The sequence below is a fragment of the Protomyctophum bolini genome, assembly GCF_963924005.1.
Source record: "Protomyctophum bolini genome assembly, chromosome: 17".
NCBI classification, from domain to species: domain Eukaryota; kingdom Metazoa; phylum Chordata; class Actinopteri; order Myctophiformes; family Myctophidae; genus Protomyctophum; species Protomyctophum bolini.
The window spans coordinates 22,004,539-22,031,227 of record NC_137878.1 but is presented as its reverse complement, the minus strand read 5'-3'; the positions used below and the strand labels follow the sequence as shown (position 1 = coordinate 22,031,227).

Below are 26,689 nucleotides of genomic sequence, written 5' to 3'. Positions count from 1 at the left end.
TGGCGTGCACCAGGATGCTGTATAGCCAACGCTTCAGAATCAGCGCTGCGATAGGGGGAATACTAGCATTTATCTACTGAAACATATTCTGGAGAACTTCTAAAAACGAAACGGTCGGTGGATCCGCACGACCTATATGTGTGGCTCTCCATTATGCGTCGTTAATTCTACATAGCCTTATACGTCGTAACGTCTGACGATTTAAACATGGATTATCGGCACGGCTAAATGCTGTTATTAATTGGGAAGTAAATGAAAGACAAATCACTGCCTTGGAACAAACTGAAGGATGGATCTCCCGATTTAACGATCTCTGGTGATATCGATTCCTAATCTGGAACTAGTGGGATTTGCGTGAGTGTGTACAGCGTGTTACATTTTCTTTTTTTCTTTCCTTTTTTTTACGCGTGGGCAGATATACTGTATAAGTCACCACTTGCATTTCTTTCCCTGGTTCTTCTTGCCGTCCGTGATTTCGGCGTGAAATCTTCTTCACAAAAGAGAGATCCTCTAGAACTAAACCCCTTGGTCCGCATGACATGGTTCAGTCCAGCTCCGAGATCGGAGCCTCGATGCGTTGGGATATTTCTCAGCGCCGACACCACCACCACCAAGTGAATTTTCCTTTCCAAACCATCTGAGAAGAACTATATACCGTGCCTACAAGGGGGGGGGGAGAAAAAAAGAAAGAAAGGGGAAAACAAGGAAAATCCGCTACCATGATGACAGGCGCCTCAAACCGGGACCAAACGGGACTCGCTAGGAGAGCAGGCTGCGCATGCAGCAGGCATATCCATAACGCGCCGCGGAAAAGGGACGGAATACAGATTTTTGCGCTAATGAAGATGGGATTACAAGCGCACCATTGGAGCCGGGTGCTATTCTTATATATGGGGCTACTGGCCGCCTCGGTAAAGGGTAAGTGCCCCCCCCTCCCCGCCGTGCACCAAATATATAGGCTATAGCATATGTGTAAAGAAATGCAGCATCCTTTGGCTGGATGCTGCTAAACACCACACATTTGAGACTATGTATATCCACCTTTGCTCAATGCCGCTTTTATAAAAACAGGCAAAGTTATCCGGCTGGAGAGAGAAGGGCGGCCGGCTATTTCGTAACATCGTTTCTGAGGGAACTGCTGGTCAGACTGTGTGTAAACGAGCGTGTTTGTTGGTTAAGGAGCGGGTGGTTGAGGGGGTATTATAAGATAGAGATCTGGTGATGTCCCCAGAAAGAAGCGGCGATGCTTCTCGACACAGCAGCAGCAGCAGGCAGGCAGGCAGCGTTGTTGTAATTCGTGACACGGACGCTTCCCGCGAGGGATCAGTGATGTGTTTTAAGTATTAGCGCTAATTATTATGCTAATTATGTCCAGGAGGGTGTTTTGTTGTGCCCCCTGTACCAGTTTAGCCTATTGCCACACACACACGCGCGCGCGCGCACACACACACACACACACACACACACACACACACACACACACACACACACACACACACACACACACACACACATGCACACAGTCACACACACACGCACACGCACACGCACACGTACACGCACACGCACACGCACACGCACACACACACACACACAATCTATGTAATACCATCCTCGAATATGGGCAAACGACTCCGGGTCTCCGACTGAATTATGTCTTGCCCACACATTATTTATTCGGTCTTGGTGTCTGAGAGAGAGAGAGAGAGAGAGAGAGAGAGAGAGAGAGAGAGAGAGAGAGAGAGAGAGAGAGAGAGACAGACAGACAGCGAGCTCTCTGTGTGTGTGTGTGTGTGTGTGTGTGTGTGTGTGTGTGTGTGTGTGTGCGCGCACGTGCGTGCGTATATGTTTGCCGCGGGGACTCTTCTGTCTATAAATGTAAATCTAATAACTGGTGTGAGAGATTAGATGTCTCTGTCTAATAGACTATACGTATCTAACAGCGTCAACTGGCTCGTGGGACATTCAACAGCTTTTCATTATTCGTGGACTATTTTCAGGTCATGCCAATTACCCGCTGTGACTGGTCGTGTTTTTGTATTTGTATTATAATTTTTTTAGTATATACGCATGGTCATTCTTTATACAGAAGCCATGGTGGCGTTATATATTGCTCGGGCAGTTTGGTGAATGACTGCAATGATGTGTGCTCGAACAGGTTATTTGGCAGGAAAAGCAGCCGTTTTATCACTGTCCTCCTGGCTCCACTAGAACGTGGACTATTTTTAGTATTAAGCCCAGAATCCTGCCACCGCGACAGTATGAATTTGACAACGAGTCGCTCGTTCGCGCAGACTTTTGGTTAGGCATGCAGCCTAAAATCCACGAGTGAATAGAAAGGCTATATTTCCCATGCAGTATCTCTATACAGACTACAGTCGCATCACATGGATATCTGGGTGATATCTGGTTTGAGTCTGGATTTTATGAAACCAAACGGGACACTTCCTCCCTATAAATATATAACTAAGTGTCACCCAAGACCCAATCTTTACCAAGTTCCATATACGTCATTATCAACCACGGGTGAGGTTAACCGTTATGGATGTTAATTGATGATCATGAGCAGCATGTTTTTATATACTGCCTACAGTACATTGGACTTGAGGCTATAGGCCTATATGTCCACATTATCATTCATGCCCTCAGGTAGCCTGTATATACGCACTATTATACCTTGTCACCTGAGCCACGATTAAAGACAGTGACGCGATTTTAACTTTAGAAGTTAAATTTCCCCATGCATTTAATATAGGACTCGTTAAGAACAATAAGGTTGTTACGGTTAACTATAGTATACTATAAAAGGTTAGGTTACATTTATACGGATACAATTGGCAACATATTTTGAGAGAGGGAGAGAGAGAGAGAGAGAGAGAGAGAGAGAGAAACACACACACACACACACACACACACACACACACACACACACACACACACACACACACACACACACACACAGAGAGACGGACAGAGGGACAGATACAGAGGCAGAGAGACAGACACAGACGGCCTGGCAGGTCCCTCATGCTGCAGCCAGCAGCAGTTGCCCCTTCCTCCCGTTGAGCGGCACCAGAGGCTTATACTGCATGCAGTGGAGAGCGGAGACTATAGGCTATACTGCCGTTTAGTGTCCACACATGCCCCCTGCTTTGAAGACTACAACTAATGCTGTATGGGCCTATGTGTCGCGTCGACCATGTCCAATGTATAACGTTCACATATGGGCTACAGCTAGTATATGAACAAATTGACAAAGAATGTATATAGCTGATAGTGATATAGCTATATACGTTCTTTGTCAAAAAAAATCTGCAAATATCTCAGCTATAGACAGTGCAGCTCTGTATGAGCCCTGCATGCATTATCATGCCTTTATATGAACGGGGCCTCATTAGAAACACACTTATTTCATTGATTTGCCCTCTGGGTTGCTTCATTTCCATTGGATTTCACGGGAGCGTTAAGAGACAGTATACACATGGCGAGGGTTTCTGACTTAAGACGTATTGAGTTGTGAACATTGCCCTGTCGCGCTGCTCTCCAAACAAGTCCTCCCAGTGGACCCCCATGGCTCAATAGAAGGTAATCAACCTGCATTCATTCATTTAATCACAGGGATGGCAGCAGGGGGGTCGCTACGGGCCGGGTGGCAGGGTGGACATGACTCATCTCGTCTATATTTCAGCACATGTATGCAGCACAGAACCCGAGCGCCCCAGTTTTGCCGGGTGTTGCTGTATAGATCACCGCAGCAGCAGCGGGCGGTATTAGATCACCAAAGACATTCACTCACTTATGGCTGCTTTCACAGGGGGGATCACTTTTCGCTGTCTCCTCCTCCGTCGTCTGAATTTACCGCAAGCACTGCTCTCATTTATCAAACCATCTATTATTTAGGTCCATAAGTTGCGGTGTCACGACTCACGAGTAGGCCTATTGCCTGCCGTGACGCAACCTCATGTAATGTCGCAGACTCGCAGGCTAGCCCATAGGCCCGCGTGCATGTAGACTGGAAGTCTTGAGTCTTGACGCCCGGTGCAGCTTTTATTCCAACAATTTACGCACAGGCTCCCCCTCGCACAGCCACAAAGGCCACTGTGTGTGTGTGTGTGTGTGTGCGCGTGTGTGCGCGCGCAGCGTGTATTTACGTAGTGGGTGTGGGTGTCACCTTGTGTGTCCACGTAACAGGTGGGTAGATCCCTCACAGTCCATTCCCAAGAGATACAGAGATATAGATTAGCCTATACACTGTGATGTTTGCATTTGCAATGTAGTAAACGTGTTTTCTCACGTCAATAAAGTCCCATTAAATGTAATTGGATTGATGAGCTCAGTTTTGTGTTAATAAAGCATGCAATGTGTATAGACATATACACAAATAGCCAGAAACCACACTAAAAGTGGTTGCACACTGGACGTGTTTATCGGATTTTTAGCATTTTTTCCGAAAAACGCGTCCAGTGTGCAACCACCTATAGGGCAGGGTTTTAGTCAACATAGTCTAAAATATAATTTCTGCATGACGTTGAACGGTTTCAGGTCCTTGAAACATTTCTGGACCTCGGAGAGCGAACGCCAAAGCATTGACAGGCTGCACTTCTTTGCTCTGTGCTCGGCATGTCAGCACCATGGACAGCTCCAGCCAGCGCTCTCTGAAAAGCTGAAAAGCGGCTCAAATGCTTTTGACGAGTGGAGACTGGAACATTCTGGCAACTCTGAAACGGCCTATCTCGCAATGTAGTGCAGTGATTCCCAAACTTTTTTAGCCCGTGACCCAAAAGACAAATTAGACGTTATCTCGTGACCCAAACTATAGTGAAAATAGCTGATCTATACAAGCACATGCAGCGCGAATTAAGCATTTGTTTTCAAATGTATGTATTTTTTTTAGAATTTTGTTTTCAATTCATGAAAAATATGACTTGTTTTGGGAATGTTTTTTGTAAATGTTTTAAATCCGTGTGTGTGTAGTTTTTGTTAACTACATTTTATTTTATTCAAAGCATTTTGAAAAAACTTTCACAAAAAAGAGCAACTTTTCAGGAATTAAAACGTACTTTTTCCAGTAATTTCACTAAAAACTAAAAAGTTTGGGAACCACATGGTGTAGACTATGTTTGATCCTCGCGTTGGTATTATGCATTGATTTCCCATCTGCTCGTCCGCAAATCCTAACTACATGTTTATACTACAACGTGGTGTTTTAATGCTGTCAGACGCACAGCCTTCTCCCTCTCATTTCTCTTTCCCCCTCCTAGTGCATCTCGATTCTGCATCTCACATTCCTTAGTGTCTGTTGAGTAGGTTCTCCCATCTGCTCTTCTCCATCCATCCACTGATGAGCATTGGGGGAGCTGAGGCTGTGGAAATGAAAAAACATCTCTTCTATTTACTCCAAACTGACAGTTGTGTGGAAGGCTATAATACAAGGCACCCAGGGACCCCCTGGGTGCCTCTCAAGGACCCCTTGACGAGCAGACCCCATTCTGAGAACCACTGGGCTATAGAGAAATGACAATAAGGAAGGAATGTATAGGCGAGAGAGACATGAGCGAGAAATGGGGTCTGAGAGGGGGATAAATGCGAACCAGCAGAGAGATAATCCCGTCCTTGTGTCTATTTTGGTGCCGTTTTCGTGCTGGGGTGATTTTCCTCTCTGTAGTAAATGATCTGTTTGGAGGCTCATTTTCTTATCAGGCATCAAGCAGACTCCTATTTCTACACACAGAGCCCCTGCTAACAGCTTGTTAAGTGAGAGGTGTGCGTGCGTGCGTGCGTGCGTGCGTGCGTGCGTGCGTGCGTGCGTGCGTGCGTGCGTGCGTGCGTGCGTGCATGCATGTTGCCACCCCACATGCTGATTAGGATGATTAGACTAAAGCACTGACAGGCAGGTCATTATTACACTGTATCCTGAGTGTTAACTCTTAAGGCCTATTCACACTCCTAACAGTGGAGTATATGAATAGGCCTTTACAGGTCCGTTTGTACACTCAGACCCCTTTTCCACCGGTTGGTTTGCAATGGGAACCGGTTCAGTTCTTTGTGGTTCTTAGTCCATGGGCCTGCAGAGCTCCAAAATTGGAACGTTAATTATGAATTGAGTGTGCAAAACCATACCTATATTATATTGTTATCACCATGAACATTTAAATAAGCAAATGAGGCATTATATAGGAAAATATGCAAAGAATTGTAAATAAGAAAAAGCTATACTGTGGAAGGGTTGCCATATATTAATTTACTTATATTGATAGACAATTTAATATAGGTATAGTTTTGCCAACTCAATTAATAATTAACGTTACAATTTTGGAGCTCTGGCTCATGGACTAAGAACCAAAAAGAACAAACCGGTTCCTATTGTGAACCAACCGGTGGAAAAGGGCTCTGAGTTGAATGAAAAGTCTGGTTTTAACTTTTATGGTGTAGTCATACTCATGTGTACCCACATTAGTATGACTATAGAATCTATATGACAACAAAGATATCTATCTATCCATCTATCTATAGTATAGATAGATGGATAGATAGATATCTTTGTTGTCATTTAACATAATTAAATAAAATGCATAACAAAGGTTCGTTCCACTGGCTTGCACACTATACTCCTAGTTAAAAGAATGCTACAAGCCGGGGTTCAGATGACCGCATGTCTCAAGAACCATTCATCAAATTGACTTCAATTGACTTGGCAGGTGGATTGATTGATGAGGACCCAATGAAGTGTGATGCCGAGTGTTAAAGTCAATCGGACAAGCGGGTATAGGGCCAAGTGCTCATCCAATCAGCGTCATACTTATTCCCGAGGCGTATTCCCGAGGACCAGAGCAAGTGCAGCGTGAAGTTGAACGTGGCGAGAGGTTGTCTGAACGGGCATTGCACTAGTATTGTTTTTTTTGTCTGTCGCACACAGAGTGTGATTGTTCTTCTTTTCTTTAGTTTTTTAAAGAGCTACCAAGTGAGACGAGATGTGTGTGTTCTTTGCATGCGTGCATGGCCCAGATGGACACACACTGTTGCCAGTGGTTTGTAGTGAGAATCTCTCTTGTTTGTCCAACAACCAGTGATCTCTCTCTCTCTCTCTCTCTCTCTCTCTCTCTCTCTCTCTCTCTCTCTCTCTCTCTCTCTCCCCCCGCGCTCTCTTCGTCTCTGGTGAATCACACTGTCATCTCTCTCCAGATGGCCGGAGCTCTATCATTGTTCTTTGTCACGCTGAGACTGATCTCTCTCTCTCTCTCTCTCTCTCTCTCTCTCTCTCTCTCTCTCTCTCTCTCTCGCACACGCACGCACGCACACACACACACGCACACACACACGCACACACACACGCACACATTAATACACTGCACGCAGAGAGTCATTTTGTCTCTGTGTAGGTCTGAGCACAAGCCACTTTAGAACAGTTTCACCCTCTGAGCTGACCGTGTGGAAGAAGGCGGTGGAGGTTACACACATAAAGCCTCTGTGTTGTTTAAATACGAGTACAAATGTAACCATTTGTTTACAATGGTACACTATCAGTTACATGTTGGACTGCGTACCACTGAAGACAGAGTTTATATGTTTGTGCACTCTCAGAGAGTTAAATTAGAAACTGTAGATGTGTACACTGGGGTCCCAGAGTTGTTTTATCAATGGATATCAAACTGGGGGTCCCTGTAATAAATAAAAATCACACCTGTGTGAAGTGAGTGGTTCAACTCCGTGTGGGGTCCCCGGAAGTTCCAGACCCACAGGAACGTGGCCAGGGTTTCGGTCCGGTTCCGGCGAGCCGTCCCGCGTCCGAAACGGTCGAGAAATGACAGAGTTACCGTGTGGGGGTCCCCGGGGGGTCCCTCTACTGTATTGTACTCTACTGTCACTGTACTGTACTGTAACACCCCATTTTCAGTTACTCTAACTTACACTTCCGATGCTGTCGATGCATCATGTGGACAGACATTGTTATAAACAGATTTATCTGTCCTTGAACATAATGCAAGTAAACCATGAAGCACATGCACCGTTCACTGTTAAGGACACCCAATCTACACTCTCTCTCTCTCTCTCTCTCTCTCTCTCTTCCTTCATGCGATGCACACGCACGCACACGCATGCATGCATGCACACACACACACACACACACACACACACACACACACACACACACACACACACACACACACACACACACACACACACACACACAACCCAGGGAATACTATCTGTCTGAGCCCTCTGTCACTGTTTCTTTTCATCCAAATTTAATCGGCTTCTTTCCATTTATTTTTCATAAATAGGAATTCACTACCACTGCTCTGTAACCACATTTACCCTGGCATTCCTTTTCTTGGCATGTCTTTATAGGCAACAATTGTCAAAACTAGCCAAGCTTGCTTCATTTATACTCGTGTCGTGTTCACAACAGAAGCTCACTGTGTGTTGCATTGCAATGTGTTGTGGCCTTTGCTTCTCTAAAATCCTCCCAAAGTGAGGCTGATGATTTATACGAATTTGGTTTAGAAAGTGAGAAGACTATAGCGGAGAGAGAGCCAACGGAGAATCTGAGGGTGAAGGAGGTACCTTGTATTGTTCTGTTTCAGGTTCACCCAGGTGATGGCTGGCCATGCTGAGCACTCATCTGTTAAGCAGAGCTGTTATAGGGTCAAGGGTCTTGCTCAGGAGCACTTGGACACGCGTAACGGGCGGCAGGGGGGTGGGGTGTATTGGGGACAAACCGGTGACCTTCTGATTACCAGACAGCCTCTATATCCACTGAGCTACAACTGGCCCTTATAAGGAGATGGAGAGACAGAGAGGGATTGAGTTGGTTCTTTAATGTGTCTTATCAGACATCAACCTTTGTAGAGATTGAAGATTAGATTCCGGCAGGTGGAAGAAGGTATCTTGTCCCTTCCATCTGTCTGTGTTATTCCTTCCCCTTGATGTCACAGACGCACGCACGCACGCACACACGCACGCACGCACGCATACACACGTCTCACACACACACACACACACACACACACACACACACACACACACACACACACACACACACACACAATCTCTCTCTATCTCTCTCTCTCTCTCTCTCTCTCAGTATTGTCAGTAAGTGGCTTGCGGGTGGCTTTTCAGGGGCAGAATCACAGTACAAGGACATGTTGTTTATTTTGAAAGCATGGCTCCTCGAGCATCGGTGGGCTTCTTGGCCATGCTTGGCCATCTTCTAGCCATCTAGAAGAGGGTCTGTTTGGTCCAGCGGTTCCTGGGATTAGGTCCGGAGCTATAATTCCAGGAACCGGCCAAACAGAGCCAAATGTCTTGTGCACACTGCAGTAGGCTATACTGTTTATTCTTGTATTATTCATAATTTATTTGGTAGTATTCAAGTATTCAACTCAACTCTAATCTTAGGCATGTCATAGACGACTGACTTCATAGATCAGTGGTTTTCAACCCTTTTCATATCAAGGCCCAAATATTTATTGGGCATTTGAGCCACAGACATTTAATGAAATTTTACCTCTCTGACCCAAAACTTTAAATATTTTGATATAGTTCGATAAGATTTTGTTCACAATTCCATGCTGTTGGTACCATAGATGATACTGTATAACAAGCAAACTACAAACGTTGATCAAAATAAAAAAAACAATTCTTCTACATGCCGTTACTACTGTCTTTAACGTCATAAATCTGGGTTTTTGCATTCCATTTAAAGATTTCAACAGAAGCCTTGCTTCTCTAATCTCTTGAGGCAAAGTGTTCCATCATTTGAAAGCGCAATAGAACGCTGCATCTACTATGCAATCATTTGCTGATGATATTAATAATGACCCAGCCAACACACATACATACAGTATGGAGACAAGTAAGACGCGCAAACGCGGGAAGCGAACGCAGCTCGTACATATTTGGGTTTTTTAAAGATTTTTTTTAAAGTTAATCTTTTTTTTAAGTTAAGTTTTTTTAAGTTAAGGTGTGTGTGTGTGTGTGTGTGTGTGTGTGTGTGTGTGTGTGTGTGTGTGTGTGTGTGTGTGTTTTTGTGTGTGATACAGCTGCGCCCTCTGGTGGCGGGCAGGTGGTGTTACAGCGTGACACACAGACACACACAGACAGACATGATCTGCTCTCACTGCGTTCGCAAATATAGGTTGCTACTTGCTACCTTCAGGAAGGAGATATGGTGTACCAGCATACAATAAGGTCAGACTAAAGAGGTCCTTTGTCCACCAGTCGACCTTGAGGCTTAATCAGGAGTTGTAGTAGCCACAGGATAATCTAAGCGATGGATATTGCTCTTGTCTTCATGTCTTTATGTATGTAAATTGTCTTGTTTTTTGTGTTACCGGTATGTCAAATGTGTGTATATGTGTTCTGCATACTTGGCTGCTGCTGTTCTGCATCTCCTTCCTGAAGTACTATATCCTATCATATCAGTACTATAATATATTGCACAACAGTGTTTCGTTAAAAAACAACAGATTTTCAGGTAACATCTTAGTGTGAAAATAAGTTATTTATTCACCATTTTAAATCAGACTTCAATGGTAACTTCTTTCCAGGTTTATCTCTCCAGCAGTGATAGCAAAGACTTGAGAAGAAAATAAACATCATGGATACTGTCTGTGGCAGGCTGGCATTCCCTTTGAAAAACCGATTTGCATAATTTATAAATATTTTATCGTTGAAAATGAAAATGACATATTGGGTAGTATATTGGTGACATTTTAATTTTGTGCTTTTAAAATGATCTTGGCGTGATCATCTTGGGGTAGCCTAACAGTCATAGGGGTTGGGCACATGAATGTGGTCGATGGAACCTATAAGGCATGGAACTGTAAGGGTTCATTAGGTTCCATTTGATGAACACTCTCAGGGTTACAGATCCATTTGGTTCCTGACTATCAATCATTTAGCCTGGGGACTCACTGGAAGCCCTTCAAGGGTCCCTGGACCCCACATTGAGAGCCAGAGCACTATGGAGCTGAACATCTCTGTCCTGTTCAGTCTGACACCTCGGCCCTGGCCGAGTGCGACGACTGGAGTTCAAAAGGTTAAAGTGAGTAAGGGGAGGTATCGTCAAGCTGGCGCGTGGCTGATTGATCGGGGCTGCTCATCCGCGGTGGTCTGCGTCTCGCTGACAGATTGAACGGTCCTGTTGGGACAGCCGTGACCTGACCTTTAGATCAAGAGCACAGCGCCAGGGATGTTCAGAGAGAGACCCAAACATGCCTACACACACTCGCACTCACACGCTATCGCTCACATGTGCACATGCACATTACACGGACACTCTCGGATCAATACATTTTGTCCAGGGTGATCATCTCGGATGCTTAGTGCATCAATTATTAGTTAGTTATTAGTACTGCTAGTATTACTGCCATTGATTGGTGCACCTCCCTTTGGTCAGACTCTAAGGAGGAATTGCAGTAGTAATAGTTTTTATTTGACCTAATAGATTTACCTTCAATAGCCACTTCATTAGTGGCACACTATTTGAATACGGCTGTCTCCCACTGACCACCCAGCTCTCTAGTATGGACAAAATGTAATCAATGCAATCAATTCATATGCATCATTAAGATGTTCAATGATAGAAAAAATACACTTGATTTAGAGGAATTTGTTTCATCACTCATGAATCATGCTATGAGCACGCCTGGACGGGGCGTAACTCTAAACATGACGCTTTTGAAAACCGAGGTGTTAAAAGTATGAATACTTCTTTGTCCAGGCAGATGCAGCCATGCGTGCCTCTAAGCTTTATCTCCCACTTTACAGATAACAAGAATAGGGAGGTAGCTCGTTATGATTGAGGACTCTGTTTTTCACTGCCTTCTATTTCCTCACATATTTCTGTAACCTAATTTCTTGAAGACATTTATTTTTTATCCTTCTGCGTAATTTACGATGGCCTCCCGTGTTATTGATTAGCCAATAATGTGTCTGTTTAGTTGATTTAACAACTTAATTCTTAGCAACAACCTGCCAGTGCTTATCTTTCCCCGAGTGGGGAGGAAGGCGAGGCATGGGAATCCGGGCGATGCTCCTATTCGCAAGTGCAAGAATGGTTGCTTTGATGATGATGGTAGCCGCTCACCACCTCTCTCAACCTTCCACGGACGGAGAAAGGGAGGACAGGCTGGAGAGTCTCGCACAATGTGCCAGTCCAACTAGGTCAAAAGTGGCTATATTTCAACGCCTCAGTGGAGCCGGTTGAAGTAAATTAGCCACACATACTGTATTCTAACATTTAACCCCTTGCGTCCCGGTATTCTATACAGGTTCATGTAGGCGGAACAATGTGAGAATGCTATGGTATGACCTGACCAGTCTGAGGCGCGCTATCTCTTCACGAGAGTTCACGCAGTGCACATATAGTGGAAAAGCAGCTATAAATCTCTGCCTCATAAAAGCCATAGATTAAAAGTTGCGAGTGTGTGTATATATATCTTCCCCTGTAGGCCTATCCCTCAATCCCCGACGCCTCATACGAAGTGAGATCGGGACGAGCGAACATGCAGGAGGCACAGGTAGTCTCCCGTGCCGGCTTTGATGCCTGCGCCGGGACTTTACGCACACTGAATAAACTTGTGATTGTGAGCACAATACAGATATGATAGTTTTAAGGTTTTAATTAGGGCTTAGATAGACAGACAGACAGTCTCTCGTTCTGCAACGGTAGTAAACACTGACGTAAACAGGAAAAGTGAAAAGTCAGCGTGCTTATGAATCCATTTATCTCGTATTCTGGTGTGAGTGTGCGTGTGTGCGTGCATGTGTGCGTGTAAACTGCATGCATGCGTGTGTGGGTGGGTGTTTGTTGGGGGGGGGGGGGGGTGCTGTCTTTTGGGAGAGAAAAATGGGGATTTGTCTTGCGTGTATTAGCCTTCATTCCCGTTGTCATGGGAACAGAATGTAGCCTCCATGATGGGATACTGAACGGGACTCCTTCACCTCCTTCCATCTTCTTTCTTTCCCCGCCTCTCTCTTTCTCTCTCTTAATCTCACATGTACACACACACACACACACACACACACACATGCACAGCACAGCACAGCACAGCACACACATGATGCACACACCGTTGCAGGGCAGGCTCACAGCGTGTTGTGTGGGAGGTCTGTTTGGACCAGGGTTGAATAACTCCCCCGCAAAGACAAGCTTCTGTCTGAATGTAAAGATCATCAATCATAATCTTTATCGCTGAACGTGTTGTTTTCCTTCCGTGTCCTGGACACGAGGTTGGCTCAGTAAATAATGAACGACATACACAGAGTGATAATGCCAACATGCCAGAGGGCATCGCTCAGACGACATGAGTTGAAACGTGTTTTTAGTAAATTACATCAGGGAGGAAAAGAGAAACACGTGGTTGCGCATTGTAAAGCGAACATTGCAGCCTGTACTGGATATGTTGTCTATACTGCTGCATAATGGTGTTATGGGTGCTGTTTGGGGCCATTAGTATGTTATATCATAATATTTTTATTTTCGTTTATTTTCATGTCATATGAAAGCAGGGAATCATAGTTTCAAATTTACATATTGGTTGTTCAGTTTTACCCACCAGTTTTGGAGACATGGCTTACAGAGTCATTAATGTCTTGCAGAAAACAGCGAGTTGAGAAAAGGCTTGAAAGGGTCACTTCTGTCTGTGGACTCTAACATTACACCTAGCTACATGTTTAAGCATGTATTTCATATTTACATGTCTATTTCAGCTCTTGACATTTTTTTCAGACATGCTCTATAGTATGTGAACAGTGTGTGTTAGGGGGCTTCTGGTTAGCCTGTTAATGCTGCCCCCTCCCCCTTCTCTTCCTCAGAAAACACACACTCCACTGTTAACCGCCAGTGCATGCGTCACAGTGCGTGCGTGCGTGCGTGTGTGTACTGACAATAGAAACGATAAGCAGGAAGGCGCGGGGGGTGGGGGGGTGATGCAGGTCCTGGGAAGGCAACAGTATCATGATGGACACACCATGGTTGGATGTGCTGCTACAGTATTATCCGCCTGCTGCTGAGATCCTCCTCATGCATGCCATTTCCCCCTCTCACCCAATCCCACCGTGTCCTTCTATTTGGAACCGAAAGCTCAACGTACAGAACTCCATGGATGGCGGCTAGAGATGGCGTGTATAGAGAGCCTGTTTGGGAAGCAGAAGGTCTCCGGTTCAATTCGGGGCCCCGGCAATGTGACGAGGTGTCACTAAACTGCTCCCTGCACCCGAGCTCCTGGGTGTGCGTGTGCGTGTGTGTGTGTGTGTGTGCGTGTACATTTTGTGGGTCGCTACAGGCATCAACAGCAGCTGAGATCTTCAGAGTTTGAAGACGCTACAGCAATGGCAGGGTGTAATTGGCTCACGGTAGAAGGTGTCTTGGGACCTTGGAGGACAAATCTCTTGCGATGTCTTGTTAACGTAGAAATGTGTGCCGGGCTGTCAGCACGGCTGTAAACACACTCGGTCCCTGCTATACTTTTGTGTGTGTGTGTGTGTGTGTGTGTGTGTGTGTGTGTGTGTGTGTGTGTGTGTGTGTGTGTGTGCGCGTGCATATACAGTATATGTACAATTAAGTACAGCTTTTCCAGCCTGTGTGAGTGTACTTTTACTCCACAGTTATACTACATTTATTTGAAATAGTTACTTACTAGTTACTATAGTTACTTTGTAGATTAGAGTCAAGTTTAAATGTACAGGTATCAGTCAAAAAGGAGACATCGAAAAGGAAGGATGGATGGGGAAGGATCAACATATGGAATGTCAGAACATGTCAGCCCCATAGGAGATCTAAAGGGTATGAGGTTTGAGGTCTGATGTAGAGTTGGTCCATGGCCAATATTGATGACATCAGGGATATCCATATATGGGCTTAATATTGTTGACATCAGGGCTCAGGGAAAATAGCGATCTACAAGCTCCCGATGCATTGGGAGCCTATAGATCTGCTATTTTCAAAAATACATTATACATTTTAAATTCTTAAATGGGACAGTGCACAATGAGAAAGAAGTTCTGCTGTAGCAGACAACCCGCAGCACTTCTAAGATGAAGAAAATGCCAGCACTCATTGTATGTCCTTTTCACGCTGAGGAAGGCCGAAATGCGTACGTTTGTTCTCGTCAGAGGTAAATAAAAAACACTCTGCACAATGACTACTTTTCATTTTGGTACTTTAATAATGACATTTAGAAGCCAATACTTTTGTACTTTTACTCAAGCAAATGTTTCTATATGCCGTATTAATACTTTTACTTAAAACCCTAGAACACTAAACATCCTTTTTGTCACACCATCACTAAACACGGGTAGGCCTACATTTTACCCAATGTACACATGACTTTTCACACAAAAAAAACAAAAAATGGATATACTGTAATAGTAGTGGGTGATGGATGGTGGGTGGGTGTGTGGAATTCTTCTCTACCACTAACCGTGGGTGAAATTCACCCGAACACGTGCCTAAAAAACTAAAGAAAAACAGGGATGTGGGCAGGGAAACAAACCGCTACCTTCTATGATGTGCACTGAGCAGCATGAAGTCACTGAAAGACCCACCCACCTCTCAGACATCAGCAACATTATGAAAATTACAAAAATATAATTGTCTGGGTGAAAATCACCCGTGTTTAATGTTCTATGGGGTTAAGTAAATCAATGTGAGTACTTTTGCCATGCACCACTGCGTGTGTGCCCATGCTGCAGTGCTGGGGGCTTCTTCCACACATGCACATGCCTCCTCCTCTATCCACACATGCATGCATGCCTCTCCTCCTCTATCCTGTCCTCTACCTGATTATCTCTGCCAGGGAGGGAGACAGGCGACACCGCCGCAGAAGGTAAATAACCCGCGGTGCTCCACTTAATCATTCACTGTGTCCCTCTTGGCTTGCCGCATGGCTAATCAGATGTGCTACCTAAGCTATATGGTATTCCAAGTGTATTAGTCCAGTGGTTCCCAAACTGTGGTGCGCCCTCTAGGGGGGTGCGTGGCATGAAAATGTTAATGGCGGCTTTATGGTGTTATTTAACACAAACGGCAAAATCCGGTAAAATGCCGGTGTAAGGAGATGTAGTAGCGGCGTGTCAGTCAGTGCAGTGACATTCCTCCTCCCCGCAGCACCCCCCCCCCCCCCCCCCCCCTCCCTCACACATACAGCGGCACAGTTTCAACTCAAGACAAGACAGCCCAAGACAAGCTCCCAACAGACTAATAATTAATCTGTTGGGAGTTTGTCAATCGGCTATTTTGGGCACCCGGCACCATCGTACGATGGAGTGGAATCACTCTCATGCTTCATCTGATTCTTGATGCATCCTGCACCGACAAAGGCACATTCGCCTATACCCTTCTCTCCGAGCGGCATTATTGGCAGTTAAATCCTGTGGAAACAAACAGGCACTGGCGAGGGCCAAGTGTGGTTATAGGAAGGCTATTCACCGATGCCTTCCGCTGCATTTGGCTTGTCTGTAATGGCCTCGGCCGGGGCATTACCCTAATGTATGGAGGTGAGCCGGCGCGCTGAGCTCTCCCATTTCCATTTTAATGGTGGCCATCTTGAGGTTAATTCGGATATGATGCGGTCAACGCATGCATATGCGCTGACATGTCAAGAGACAAATAGTGATGCCGGGAGGATCTATTGGGCGTGAGGGCTTATCTATTCTCAAAGGAGGCACTTACTGGCATACACATAATCTGGCCATACACATACTGTGGCGCTCAAAAGTGCACCCACAAGCACATATGCACAGCAGCACAAACACAGAAGAAGCACATACAAGCACAGACACACAAACATCACACTCAAGGGATAGGGGATATCGTGTAGCTTTGTTGTTGGTTAGACAGTGAGGGAGGCGTACATTTTGGTTTAATTTGATCCTCACTTTGAGTCATTATGTTTCCCATATATCTCTATCAATTTCAAACCCCCACACTTAATAGTTCTCTCCTGAGATTGCAGTCGCTCCACACAGAGAAAATGTGCGCCTCTGCTTCGATGCTACTGTGGGCTTTGTTTATGTGTGCTTCTGCAGGGAGGTTGCCTGTGGATCGCAGGAGCAAATGATGTTGTTTCCCTGTTGAGCGCCACTGTAAATCCCTCTGTAATTGTGTACTCAAAGTGGTGGTTGCTGTGCATGCAGAGTGGCGACAGTATACAACAGGCTAAGTCAAGGTGTCCCTGGCAATGGGGATGCATAGGAGTACATGTATGTGTGTGTGTGTGTGTGTGTGTGTGTGTGTGTGTGTGTGTGTGTGTGTGTAGACAGACACGCATACCTTCAGGGGTTTATGATACAGCTGAAGCGTCCCCGCAAACACATGGATTTGCAAACAGTGCAGTTTTTATCACTATACCTCTGTACAAGTGTCACACGCCCTGCGTGTCTCATGACCTCCACAGCCAATTAGAGCTCTCTCTCTCTCTCTCTCTCTCTCTCGTTTTCTCTCACTGACTGGCAGCTTCAATCCTTCATAAAGCACACACTGAGAAATAGGTATTTGTAAAAAGAAGTATGTGGATGATGTGAATATTTATATAATTGCAGTATTTGTTATATATATATATACCCTACTTTATATTTAAAGTAGGGTAAAAGCACGATCTACATCTGAATGTACACGTGCATATAGATTAAAACAATGGTTTTGAAAAACATCACACTCGTGTGAGTTATCATTATCACTATACATCAGCCAATCAAATCATCACATTCCGTGCTACAAACACACCTACCCACAAAACTGTGCATAGCATGGGTTAGCGCCCCTCAAAAAAAATGATTACATTATTTGCCATTTAAGACGTGTGAGGAATTGGACGCGTGATTTTTCATATTATTTTTTCTTTTTTCTTTTGGGGAGCAGGACCTGGATTGAATAACGTCTGTCCCGGTGGAGTTGTAGTTCCTGCAGTGTGCAGTCGCAGCAAGGTCCCGTTATGCGCCTGTTTAGCTGATGATGCACGGTGCCAAGCACACCCTGGCACAAAAGGCAAGCACTTTCTGAACACCTCCCGGTTGTCACCTACAACCCCGGTAAACTTTTCAACGTGGGCCAACGTAACCCATAAACATGGTCTGAATGAGTGGTATTAAAAGGCAAAGCACACAGAGTCAGCCATCTTAAGAGAACATAGCAGTAATTAGCGTTCGTCAGGTCTTTGCTGAGCACGCGTTTTTGAAACCGTTTCACATTTATAATTCCCCCCCCCCCCCCCCCACCTCCAAAAAAACACACATACACACACACACACACACACACACACACACACACACACACACACACACAGGCATTTACCTTCTATACGTGAGGGCTTTTAAGGTTGGTTTGGGTGCATGGAGTGAGTTTAAAACAGCGTGGCCAGCACTCTGTTTATGGAGTCTTTAACGGTGTGTCTTTGGGGTCAGCTCCAGGGTCGGCTCTAACCACGTGAATTTACTCTTAGAGGGGTGCTGGAGCAGGTATGCGGCTCCCTGCAGCTAATTTCATAATGCATGCTGGAGGGAGGCGAGTTATGGCCCGAATAATTCAAGCAAGAACCCAAGCAGAGGAGACACTTAATCAAACGCTTGGTGTGTCAAAGCGTGGTGGGGGTGGCAGGGGTGGGGTGGTGGGGGGGGGTGGTCTTTTTTATATTTTACTTCAGCTTTTTCTGACTCTCATTTTTAGCCCAGCTAGAGAGAGGGCAGGGATCGGAAGTCACTCGTACATCCCCTGCGGGTCACGGAAGTAATTTCTCTAGAATTGGGTCATCTTAAAGGACAACTTTAGTTTTTTTCAACCAAGGTTCATGTTTTAGGTTGTTATTAGAGAAACTAAAAGGTGAGTGTTAATTTTCTTTCATTTGCTGCTTTCTTTCGTTTTAGGGATTTTAGCAGTTTTTGACAGGGGGGCGGGGGCATTCGAGCATGGGGCTAAATATGTATTATTTAACACAATTTTATGGTGATTTATTTTTTTATGGTTTACTATAGTCCTAATAAACGCCAGGAAATTACATCTGGCCACAAAAGATCACAGGATCTATTGAATGTGACAAACTTACATATTGAGCCTATACACACAGTATAAGCCTTCCCCCAGTAGGCTACCTTCACATTCAGTAGATCCTGTGATCTTCTGTGGCCAGATGTAATTTCCTGACGTTTATTAGGACTATAGTAAACCATAAAAAAATAAATCACCATAAAATTGTGTTAAAAAATACATATTTAGACCCATGCTCGAATGCCCCCGCCCCCCTGTCAAAAACAGCTAAATTCCCTAAAACGAAAGAAAGCAGCAAATGAAAAAAGATTAACATTCACCTTTTACTTTATCTAATAACAAACTAAAACATGAACCTTGGTTGAAAAAAACTAAAGTTGTCCTTTAAGCCCAAACCACACCAACCCGACCCTTTGGTGTGGTTTGGGCTTTAGAATCATATCATGTAAGAATTGTGGTCCAAAAATAAACATTATTGTCCCCACACTATTGTCAGTGAGGTGGTTTTTTATGGTTCAGGATAGTCAGTCACTCCTATTATTCAGTTTAATGTTATTCTGTAATTCGGTTAGCGTTTTCTCGCCGTCAGTTGACGCTTTAAGCATGGCCACCCGGGGCGTCATGTGTTGGGGTGGCATGTCCTTTTTCCATTCTGGCTCCTTTCTTTCTTCTATGAATTCTCCAGTTCTGTTTCAATTCATTGTTTCTTGTGAAGCTTTTTCCACATTGGTTACAGTTGTACTGCATCCTTTTATCCGATCCTGGCTTGTTTCTTGTATGAAACAAAATGAGTTACAACAAGAATAAGATGATAAAAGATCGGTCACATGACGTCTTACGATGTCATTTTGTGCCCTACACAAACAATTAAGTCCATAGACTTGGCCTGCAAACGATTTATGTCATTAGTGCCTTCACAAGGCACATATTGGAGCGACAAACACTTCCGCACACAACTCATATCGCTGTTAATTACAGTACTATTATTCCACATTATAGTGGATTATAGTGAGGGGGGATTATGAAAATAGTGGACTATATTGTGACTTGAGAGTAGAGAATATTGTCCCTTTAGCTCTTACACTTTGTTTATTTTAGCCACACTTTAACTAAGTGGTTAAAGCAGTTCTCTTTTGTTCCCTTGTCATGATCTCTGCCTTGCAGTTAGCGCGCATGCTAGATTATTACGTGTTCAGCAAGTTGTGGGTTTGAGTCCGTGCTATGCAATCCCCTCTCCTCCATCCCATTACATCCCCTTCAGTCTAGCCTGTGAAGCAGAGCAATCTGGCTGGAAACTCGCCTCATTAACACGTCCTAATATAAATCAAACAACTAAAAAGGCCCTTAACGTCCACAAAAATGGATTTTCAAGTGAAGTTTGATGTGTATTTTACTCCAATTCCATTTTGACCATCTATTTTCCATCGAATCTATACGCCAAAAGACTCTAAAAAGCACCGTAGCAGTCTTTCTTCCCAGATTGCGTGTGCCATTATCGATTTGAGAGCTGGTTGCTTGGCACAGGTACTGATGCTAATAACTGAGAAGCCCTCTGGCAGCCACAACAGACCCATGCACAATCATAGAATTCATTCATTCATTCATGCTTCTTTTAATTTCCCCTCATACATTTGCTTTGTCTACCTGGCATGTTGCATGACCTCATGATAATGGCCACACGCCATGATGAGTTGATGACGCACAGCGGTTTAGATTTGATTACCCGAGGCACACTCCATTGACATCCTTTTCAGCGTCTCTGCATTTCAATTTAAGTTCAGTCTCCCGAATTGTAATTCTATTACCTTGCCCTTCCAGGTAGTGCTTTGAATAATCATGCCCTCCCGACCACACCAACCCCGCTGACTGTCAAATCCAACTTATTCTCTACATACAAGAGAGGTTCAACGTCCTTTCTGACCCCTATCAAGCTCTCCTATATGAGCCATTGATCCACGTTTGTCTGATAGAGGTCTTTAATGAAGGGGATGATGAGGAGATTGACCTGACTGCGTCTATGGAAATTAGCCAGGAGAGAGTGGGAGGGTGGAGATTTTACCACCATATTCGTATTGATCAAATGGGCTGGAGTGGTTGAATTCTTGGTCTCTGGATGAGACCTGCATGAACATTTTTGTTAATGGTGGATCATATACCGTCGTGCCTTGATGCACTTCTGCACGTCTGCTATGGTCTTCTGGGTGGATAAGGAATGTAAACATGATTTCTTATTTATTTTCTTTGTCATATTATACAGAGAAAAGTCCTCTTGCACATGTGACATACACACATGGGTTGTCACATTTTTGTTTTATTACCGTATGTTTTTTTTCTTGTATTTTTAACTCTAGAACACTAAACATATTTTTGTTACACCATCACTAAACACGGGTATATTTTACCCATTGTAAAATATTCTATAAAAAATATTTCTCATCAAAATATATTGAAGTAGGCCTACAGCAAGACATGGCAACTTGAGGTACTCTTGGGGTACTCTAGGGCTATCATAGGGGGGCAAAATCGGTGAAAAACTAGCATATTATTAAAACAAAACAAGAGAAAACTATTGGAGCTGGGAACTTCTCCTTTGGTCCACCCATTCCTGCAGGGACATGTGGAGAGAAAGGGAAAAGAAATCCATTGTGGGTGTATATCATACTATCTCTTAACACAGGTGAAATTCACCCGAACACCTGTAGAAAAAACCAGGGATGTGGGCAGGGAAACAAACCTACCTTCTATGATGTCACTGAGCATCATGAAGGTACTGAAAGACCTACCCACCTCAGACATCAGCAACATTATGAAAATTACAAAAACATAACATGCTTTTCATGCTTTACTGAGGAATTTTATGTATAGATTCACGTGTAGACTGAGGGAATCAAATAATGCACTAATTATGGCCTTAACAGGGATCACACAGAGTGACACAGTCTTCTCATCATGTTTCTGGAAACACTGGAGGCAATGTTTATATGTTTTTAATTGACAAGGACTGCCTGGAGTGAAAATAGCCTGATACATAGGCTATTTCTGTGTTGTTGTTTTTGTATTTACTGTTGTGTTTTTACATGTTGTTTGTATATGGAAATAAAGTTTTCAATCAATAACACTAAACATGGGTGAAAATCACCCATGTTTAGTGTTCCAGGCCAGTATATAGAGCCTTAATTATTGTGTATTGGGAATGAGCAGGCCTATTCCACGTTTCACCACAAGGTGGCAAATCCGTTTTTGACACAGGTGTTAGTAGTTGCTCAGTGCTCAGATGACGTCTGACGTCTCCATTCAAATGAACAAGGAAGAGATGAAACAACACTCAAACTGACTGTCTCCCGTTTTTCCCTGTTTATTCAGGTAAATTAAGTATTAGAACACAACATAATGTTCAATATGAGCACTTTGTACTAACACAAAGTAAGTATTGGTTTTATGCCAGAAATGACGTCAGTTTGTGTTAGTTTGATGGAGTTGAATCTAGGTCTAGCAGTCAAATGCATGGCAGCCATTATTCCCGCTGTTTACAAAGTGACGTTTTGGTTTGTTTCAGTGACAGTATTATTTTGTGTTGCTCCCTTAGTGTTAAAAGCTTTAGTTTAGTAATGCTTATTTTCGTTATTATATAGTGAATTCTCTCCAGTATGCCAGCTAGCCTAAAGTAGTGTAGGCTATACGGTGCTGCGTTGCTACTTGGCTATTCGCCTCCCGGCCGAGGCTAGCCTATGTCCATTGTAGTATGCCAATACTTGTTTTCAGAACAGAATGCTTCTGAAGTATTTGAGTAATGTGATTTCATGATGATAAGTTCACGGTGACATGACATTTTAAAATAATTCATTCTAAACAGATTGGTAAAAGCCAAAGAGTACAGTATTGATTCTGTGAAAACTGTAAACACATGGGAATGGGAATATGAATGAAAAGATGCATATGGTGATTTTGATGAATATGTATAAGAAAGGAGAAAAGATGGGTTTATTGATATTTTGTACTGAAAATGTGAATATTGAGAGTTGAGACAGTAACTGAAACTCTTTAAAACAAAGAAAGGCTGTATCCAGATAGCAGATAACACGAAGATGCCAAATTAGTATTAGTATCCTCCTGGGTTTTAGACAGCTGATGGATGGAAATTAAGCTCCACGATCCACCCACTCCAGGGACAGTGCACACATATAGACATCAAAGGGGGCTTGAGCCCCTGCCCTTTTACCCGTCTGTAAAACAACTGCCCTCTCCAGACCATGAATGCAGCATTTACTATGGTGAAAGTAATGAAAATGCTACTCCTTTCCATGCCATGCCGGAAAGCAGCATTCAGCCTATTATTATTATTTTTGTAATCTCCCAATTTAGTCATTCATATTAGGCCGATGCATGTTGGGAACAATGCCTGTTGGGAGAGCAACCCGGAGCATGGCCCTCTGGTTATGCAATTCATAACCAGGGGCCGTGGATTCAAATCCCTAGGTGGACATGTATTTTACTGCTGCATTACTGGAGCACCTCAGGATATGCGACATAAAACTAACTGCTGCATCACAGGAGCACCTCAGGATATCAGACATAAAACTAATGCTGTGTCTTGAGAGCTCACCCTTTGCTGTACAGTACGTGGGATGGATATCTCTTTCTCCTCGGGTTGTCATGAAAAATTGTTTATATATAGTTATTTTAATCTCAGTGTGTTGTGATGTGCTTTACTTAAAATTATTGATTGATTGATTGATTGATTGATTGATTCATCCATCCATCCATCCATCTATCCATCCATCCATCCATCCATCTTGTCCTCATATCAGTTCTGTAGTTCCAGGTTTTCAGTCCGGTTCAGTGTCCCATATAGATTTGTAGTTCCATGTTTCCAGTCCGGTTCAGTGTCCCATATAGTTCCAGGTTTTCAGTCCGGTTCAGCTGTCCCATATAGATTTGTAGTTCCAGGTTTCTAGTCCGGTTCAGTGTCCCATATAGATTTGTAGTTCCAGGTTTCCAGTCCGGTTCAGTGTCCCATATAGATTTGTAGTTCCAGGTTTCCAGTCCGGTTCAGTGTCCCATATAGATTTGTAGTTCCAGGTTTCCAGTCCTGTTCAGTGTCCCATATAGATTTGTAGTTCCAGGTTTCCAGTCCTGTTCAGTGTCGCATATACTGTAGATTTGTTCAATTGGCTCTGCAGCAGATTCTGAACAGCAAAGACAAATGATACCTTTGTGTGTTTCCTATTACAATCAAATTCCCAGACATGCAGTCACTTCTTGCATCAACCGTGAAATGTGTTGTGAATTTGAGTGAGTAGGGTTTAAATGTCACACATCCCATATGGGGCGGCAGTGGCACAGGAGGTAGAGCGTCCGCTTGGGAACCCAGTTCGAACCCGGGCTCCCCAAGAGTTAGTGTCGAAGTGTCGTTGAGCAACGTGCTGAACCCCTATTTTGCTCCCGATGAGAAGGTTGGTGCCTTACATGGTTTCCTGTGTGAATGTTATACATTGCACAATCATTGTAAAGCACCCTGGATAAAGGCACTATTACATTTACCATTTTTTGGGCTCTCACCCAATCCCACATCTACACGAAGAGAAAGAAAAGAAATGATGTACAACGTACAGTACAGTATGTGTGCTTGTTTGTCTTATTCCCTCGTCAACATTTTCAAAAATAGTAAAAGTAGCAGATCTGCAAGGTCATTTGGCATCGCGGCACGTTGTGCGGCTATTTTCGCTATAGACTACGGCAAATATACCGTGGTGGTTAAATAACTTTATACGAACAAATAAATAAACGGCACGCTCCAATGTTCCAAAAGAACATTAAGTTCTCGCTCCTGGCCACTCAGAGATTATCTCAGCTGTGCAATGTTGACTCTTTTTCATTATCTTCATTCTTGAAGTAAAACATGAAAAGCACCCTGTCATTAAACTGTTTATTTGGCAGAGAAGCAAACATTTGAATGACTGAGAATTGGTCCAGGTTTACTTCTTTCTTCCTTGCTTGTTGCTCTGCTTTCATGCTTGCCACTTGATTACCTAAGTTATTCCCCACTGGTTTCCAGGCAGGAGGCCTATTTGGGAGCGAAAGGATTTGGAAGGATTTGAAGCTTTGGGGTTAGGGCTGCCCAGCAGTGAATACACACAAAGGTTGCACAGGCTGCATGTTTCACCAGCTCTGACTGAAGTCCCTGGAGGGATTTTACAGTAGATTTAGTTTTATTATTTATATCTTTGACTTTCGCGCATCAAAGGTATACATTTGTTGAACAAGGTTCATGTATTCTTTTTAATGCCTAAATTAGCTAATTTCCATACATTGATTTATCTTTTGTACAGTATCCCCATGTGTTACGTTGTTGGTGTTTTTTTGAATAATAATGTGTGTTATGCAGATAACAGATGTCCTCCAATTAAACTCTCCAAATTGCATTTTAATCAGGCAGCATTGAAATGGAGGACTGTGGCTAAGGCAAACAAAGGCAAAATAAACAATAATTTGTATGAAGAACATTGTAAGAGAATGTATTCACTGTACACACTAGTGTATATAATGTATTCTTGCATGACCTTCTCATCTGCTCCATCTATGATGGGGGATGTGCCTCTGTTTCAACTAAAACAAAACAACAACACGGCTATTTTAAGATGGGGGTCCGCGGCCAAATACATATTAATTTGGAGTTCCTTGATGTGAATACGTTTGAGAACCACTGTACAAAACAGTATAATATTGCATGTTTGAATGTATTGTATGGATGTAATTCATTTCAAGGGTCCAAATTGCGGTATTTTATGCAATTAGGTCCTTGTGGATGCATGTGGACACTCACTCACACTCTCACACTAAATTACAAAAGGGAATCAGAGTTGATCTCTATATTTGTGCGGCTCACAGTGAGCTGTAATCTGACAGCACATGCTCAAGCTGTCTTGGAGTTGACAGTTCCCTGTGCAAATTAACTTTGACGTTAACCCTGCTCTGTGTGTGTGTGTGTGTGTGTGTGTGTGTGTGAGAGAGAGAGAGAGAGAGAGAGAGATGTGTCTGTCAATGTGTGAGTGTCGAGCGATCAACGTCAGATCACTACTATAATCACTGAGTTCCATGTTGTACATTACAGGGGTTGGCTCAGGAGGTAGAGCTATAGCATCTTGGAATCGAAAGGTTCCTGGTTCTATCCCCAGCTCCTCCTGGCTTTGTGTCTTGCTCACATTACAAGATAATCAGGGATATTTTGGTCCGGAAACACCACTCGTCATTCGGAGCGGGAGTTCCCTATCTCAGTGTAGATCTGGCATGTCCCCGACTCCCCGCCATCGGTGTGTGAATGAATGGATTTGTTTTTACGTCCCGTTTTTACCCCATCCATAGTATAGCCTTTTGTTGACAGACAAGTTGCCAAGTTGCAGTCAATGTTTTACTGTTTGGAGGAGGCAAGATTCATGTAGGCTACTTATTGGCCAGTTTGTGACAAAAAAATCTCTTACGATTTTGGAATAAATACATAATTCCAGATTTTTGCCTTTATGGTTATTTTTTTCAGTTACCACAACACAACACAATTTTTTTCTCATTAAACGCATGCATGTTGCACACAATACGGCGCCGTACAAAGACATACAGTACACTTTGGAGTGCTACTCAGGATTAGAGTGAAGTCCCACTGATTAAGAGTCTGATGACACAGACATTTAGCCTGGGGATGCTCTT

At 43.7% G+C, this 26,689-nt stretch overlaps 1 protein-coding gene across 1 annotated transcript in view; it reads left to right on the top strand.

The window, feature by feature from the left end:
• Positions 1-719: 719 nt before the first annotated feature.
• Positions 720-26,689, top strand: part of csmd2 (CUB and Sushi multiple domains 2) — a gene marked incomplete at both ends in the record, with an annotated part of 362,644 nt that continues 336,674 nt past the window's right edge. Inside the window, one exon of the mRNA XM_080787142.1 lies at positions 720-918. Coding sequence (XP_080643268.1) covers positions 720-918 — 199 coding nt within the window. The remainder of the gene's footprint in view (positions 919-26,689) is intronic.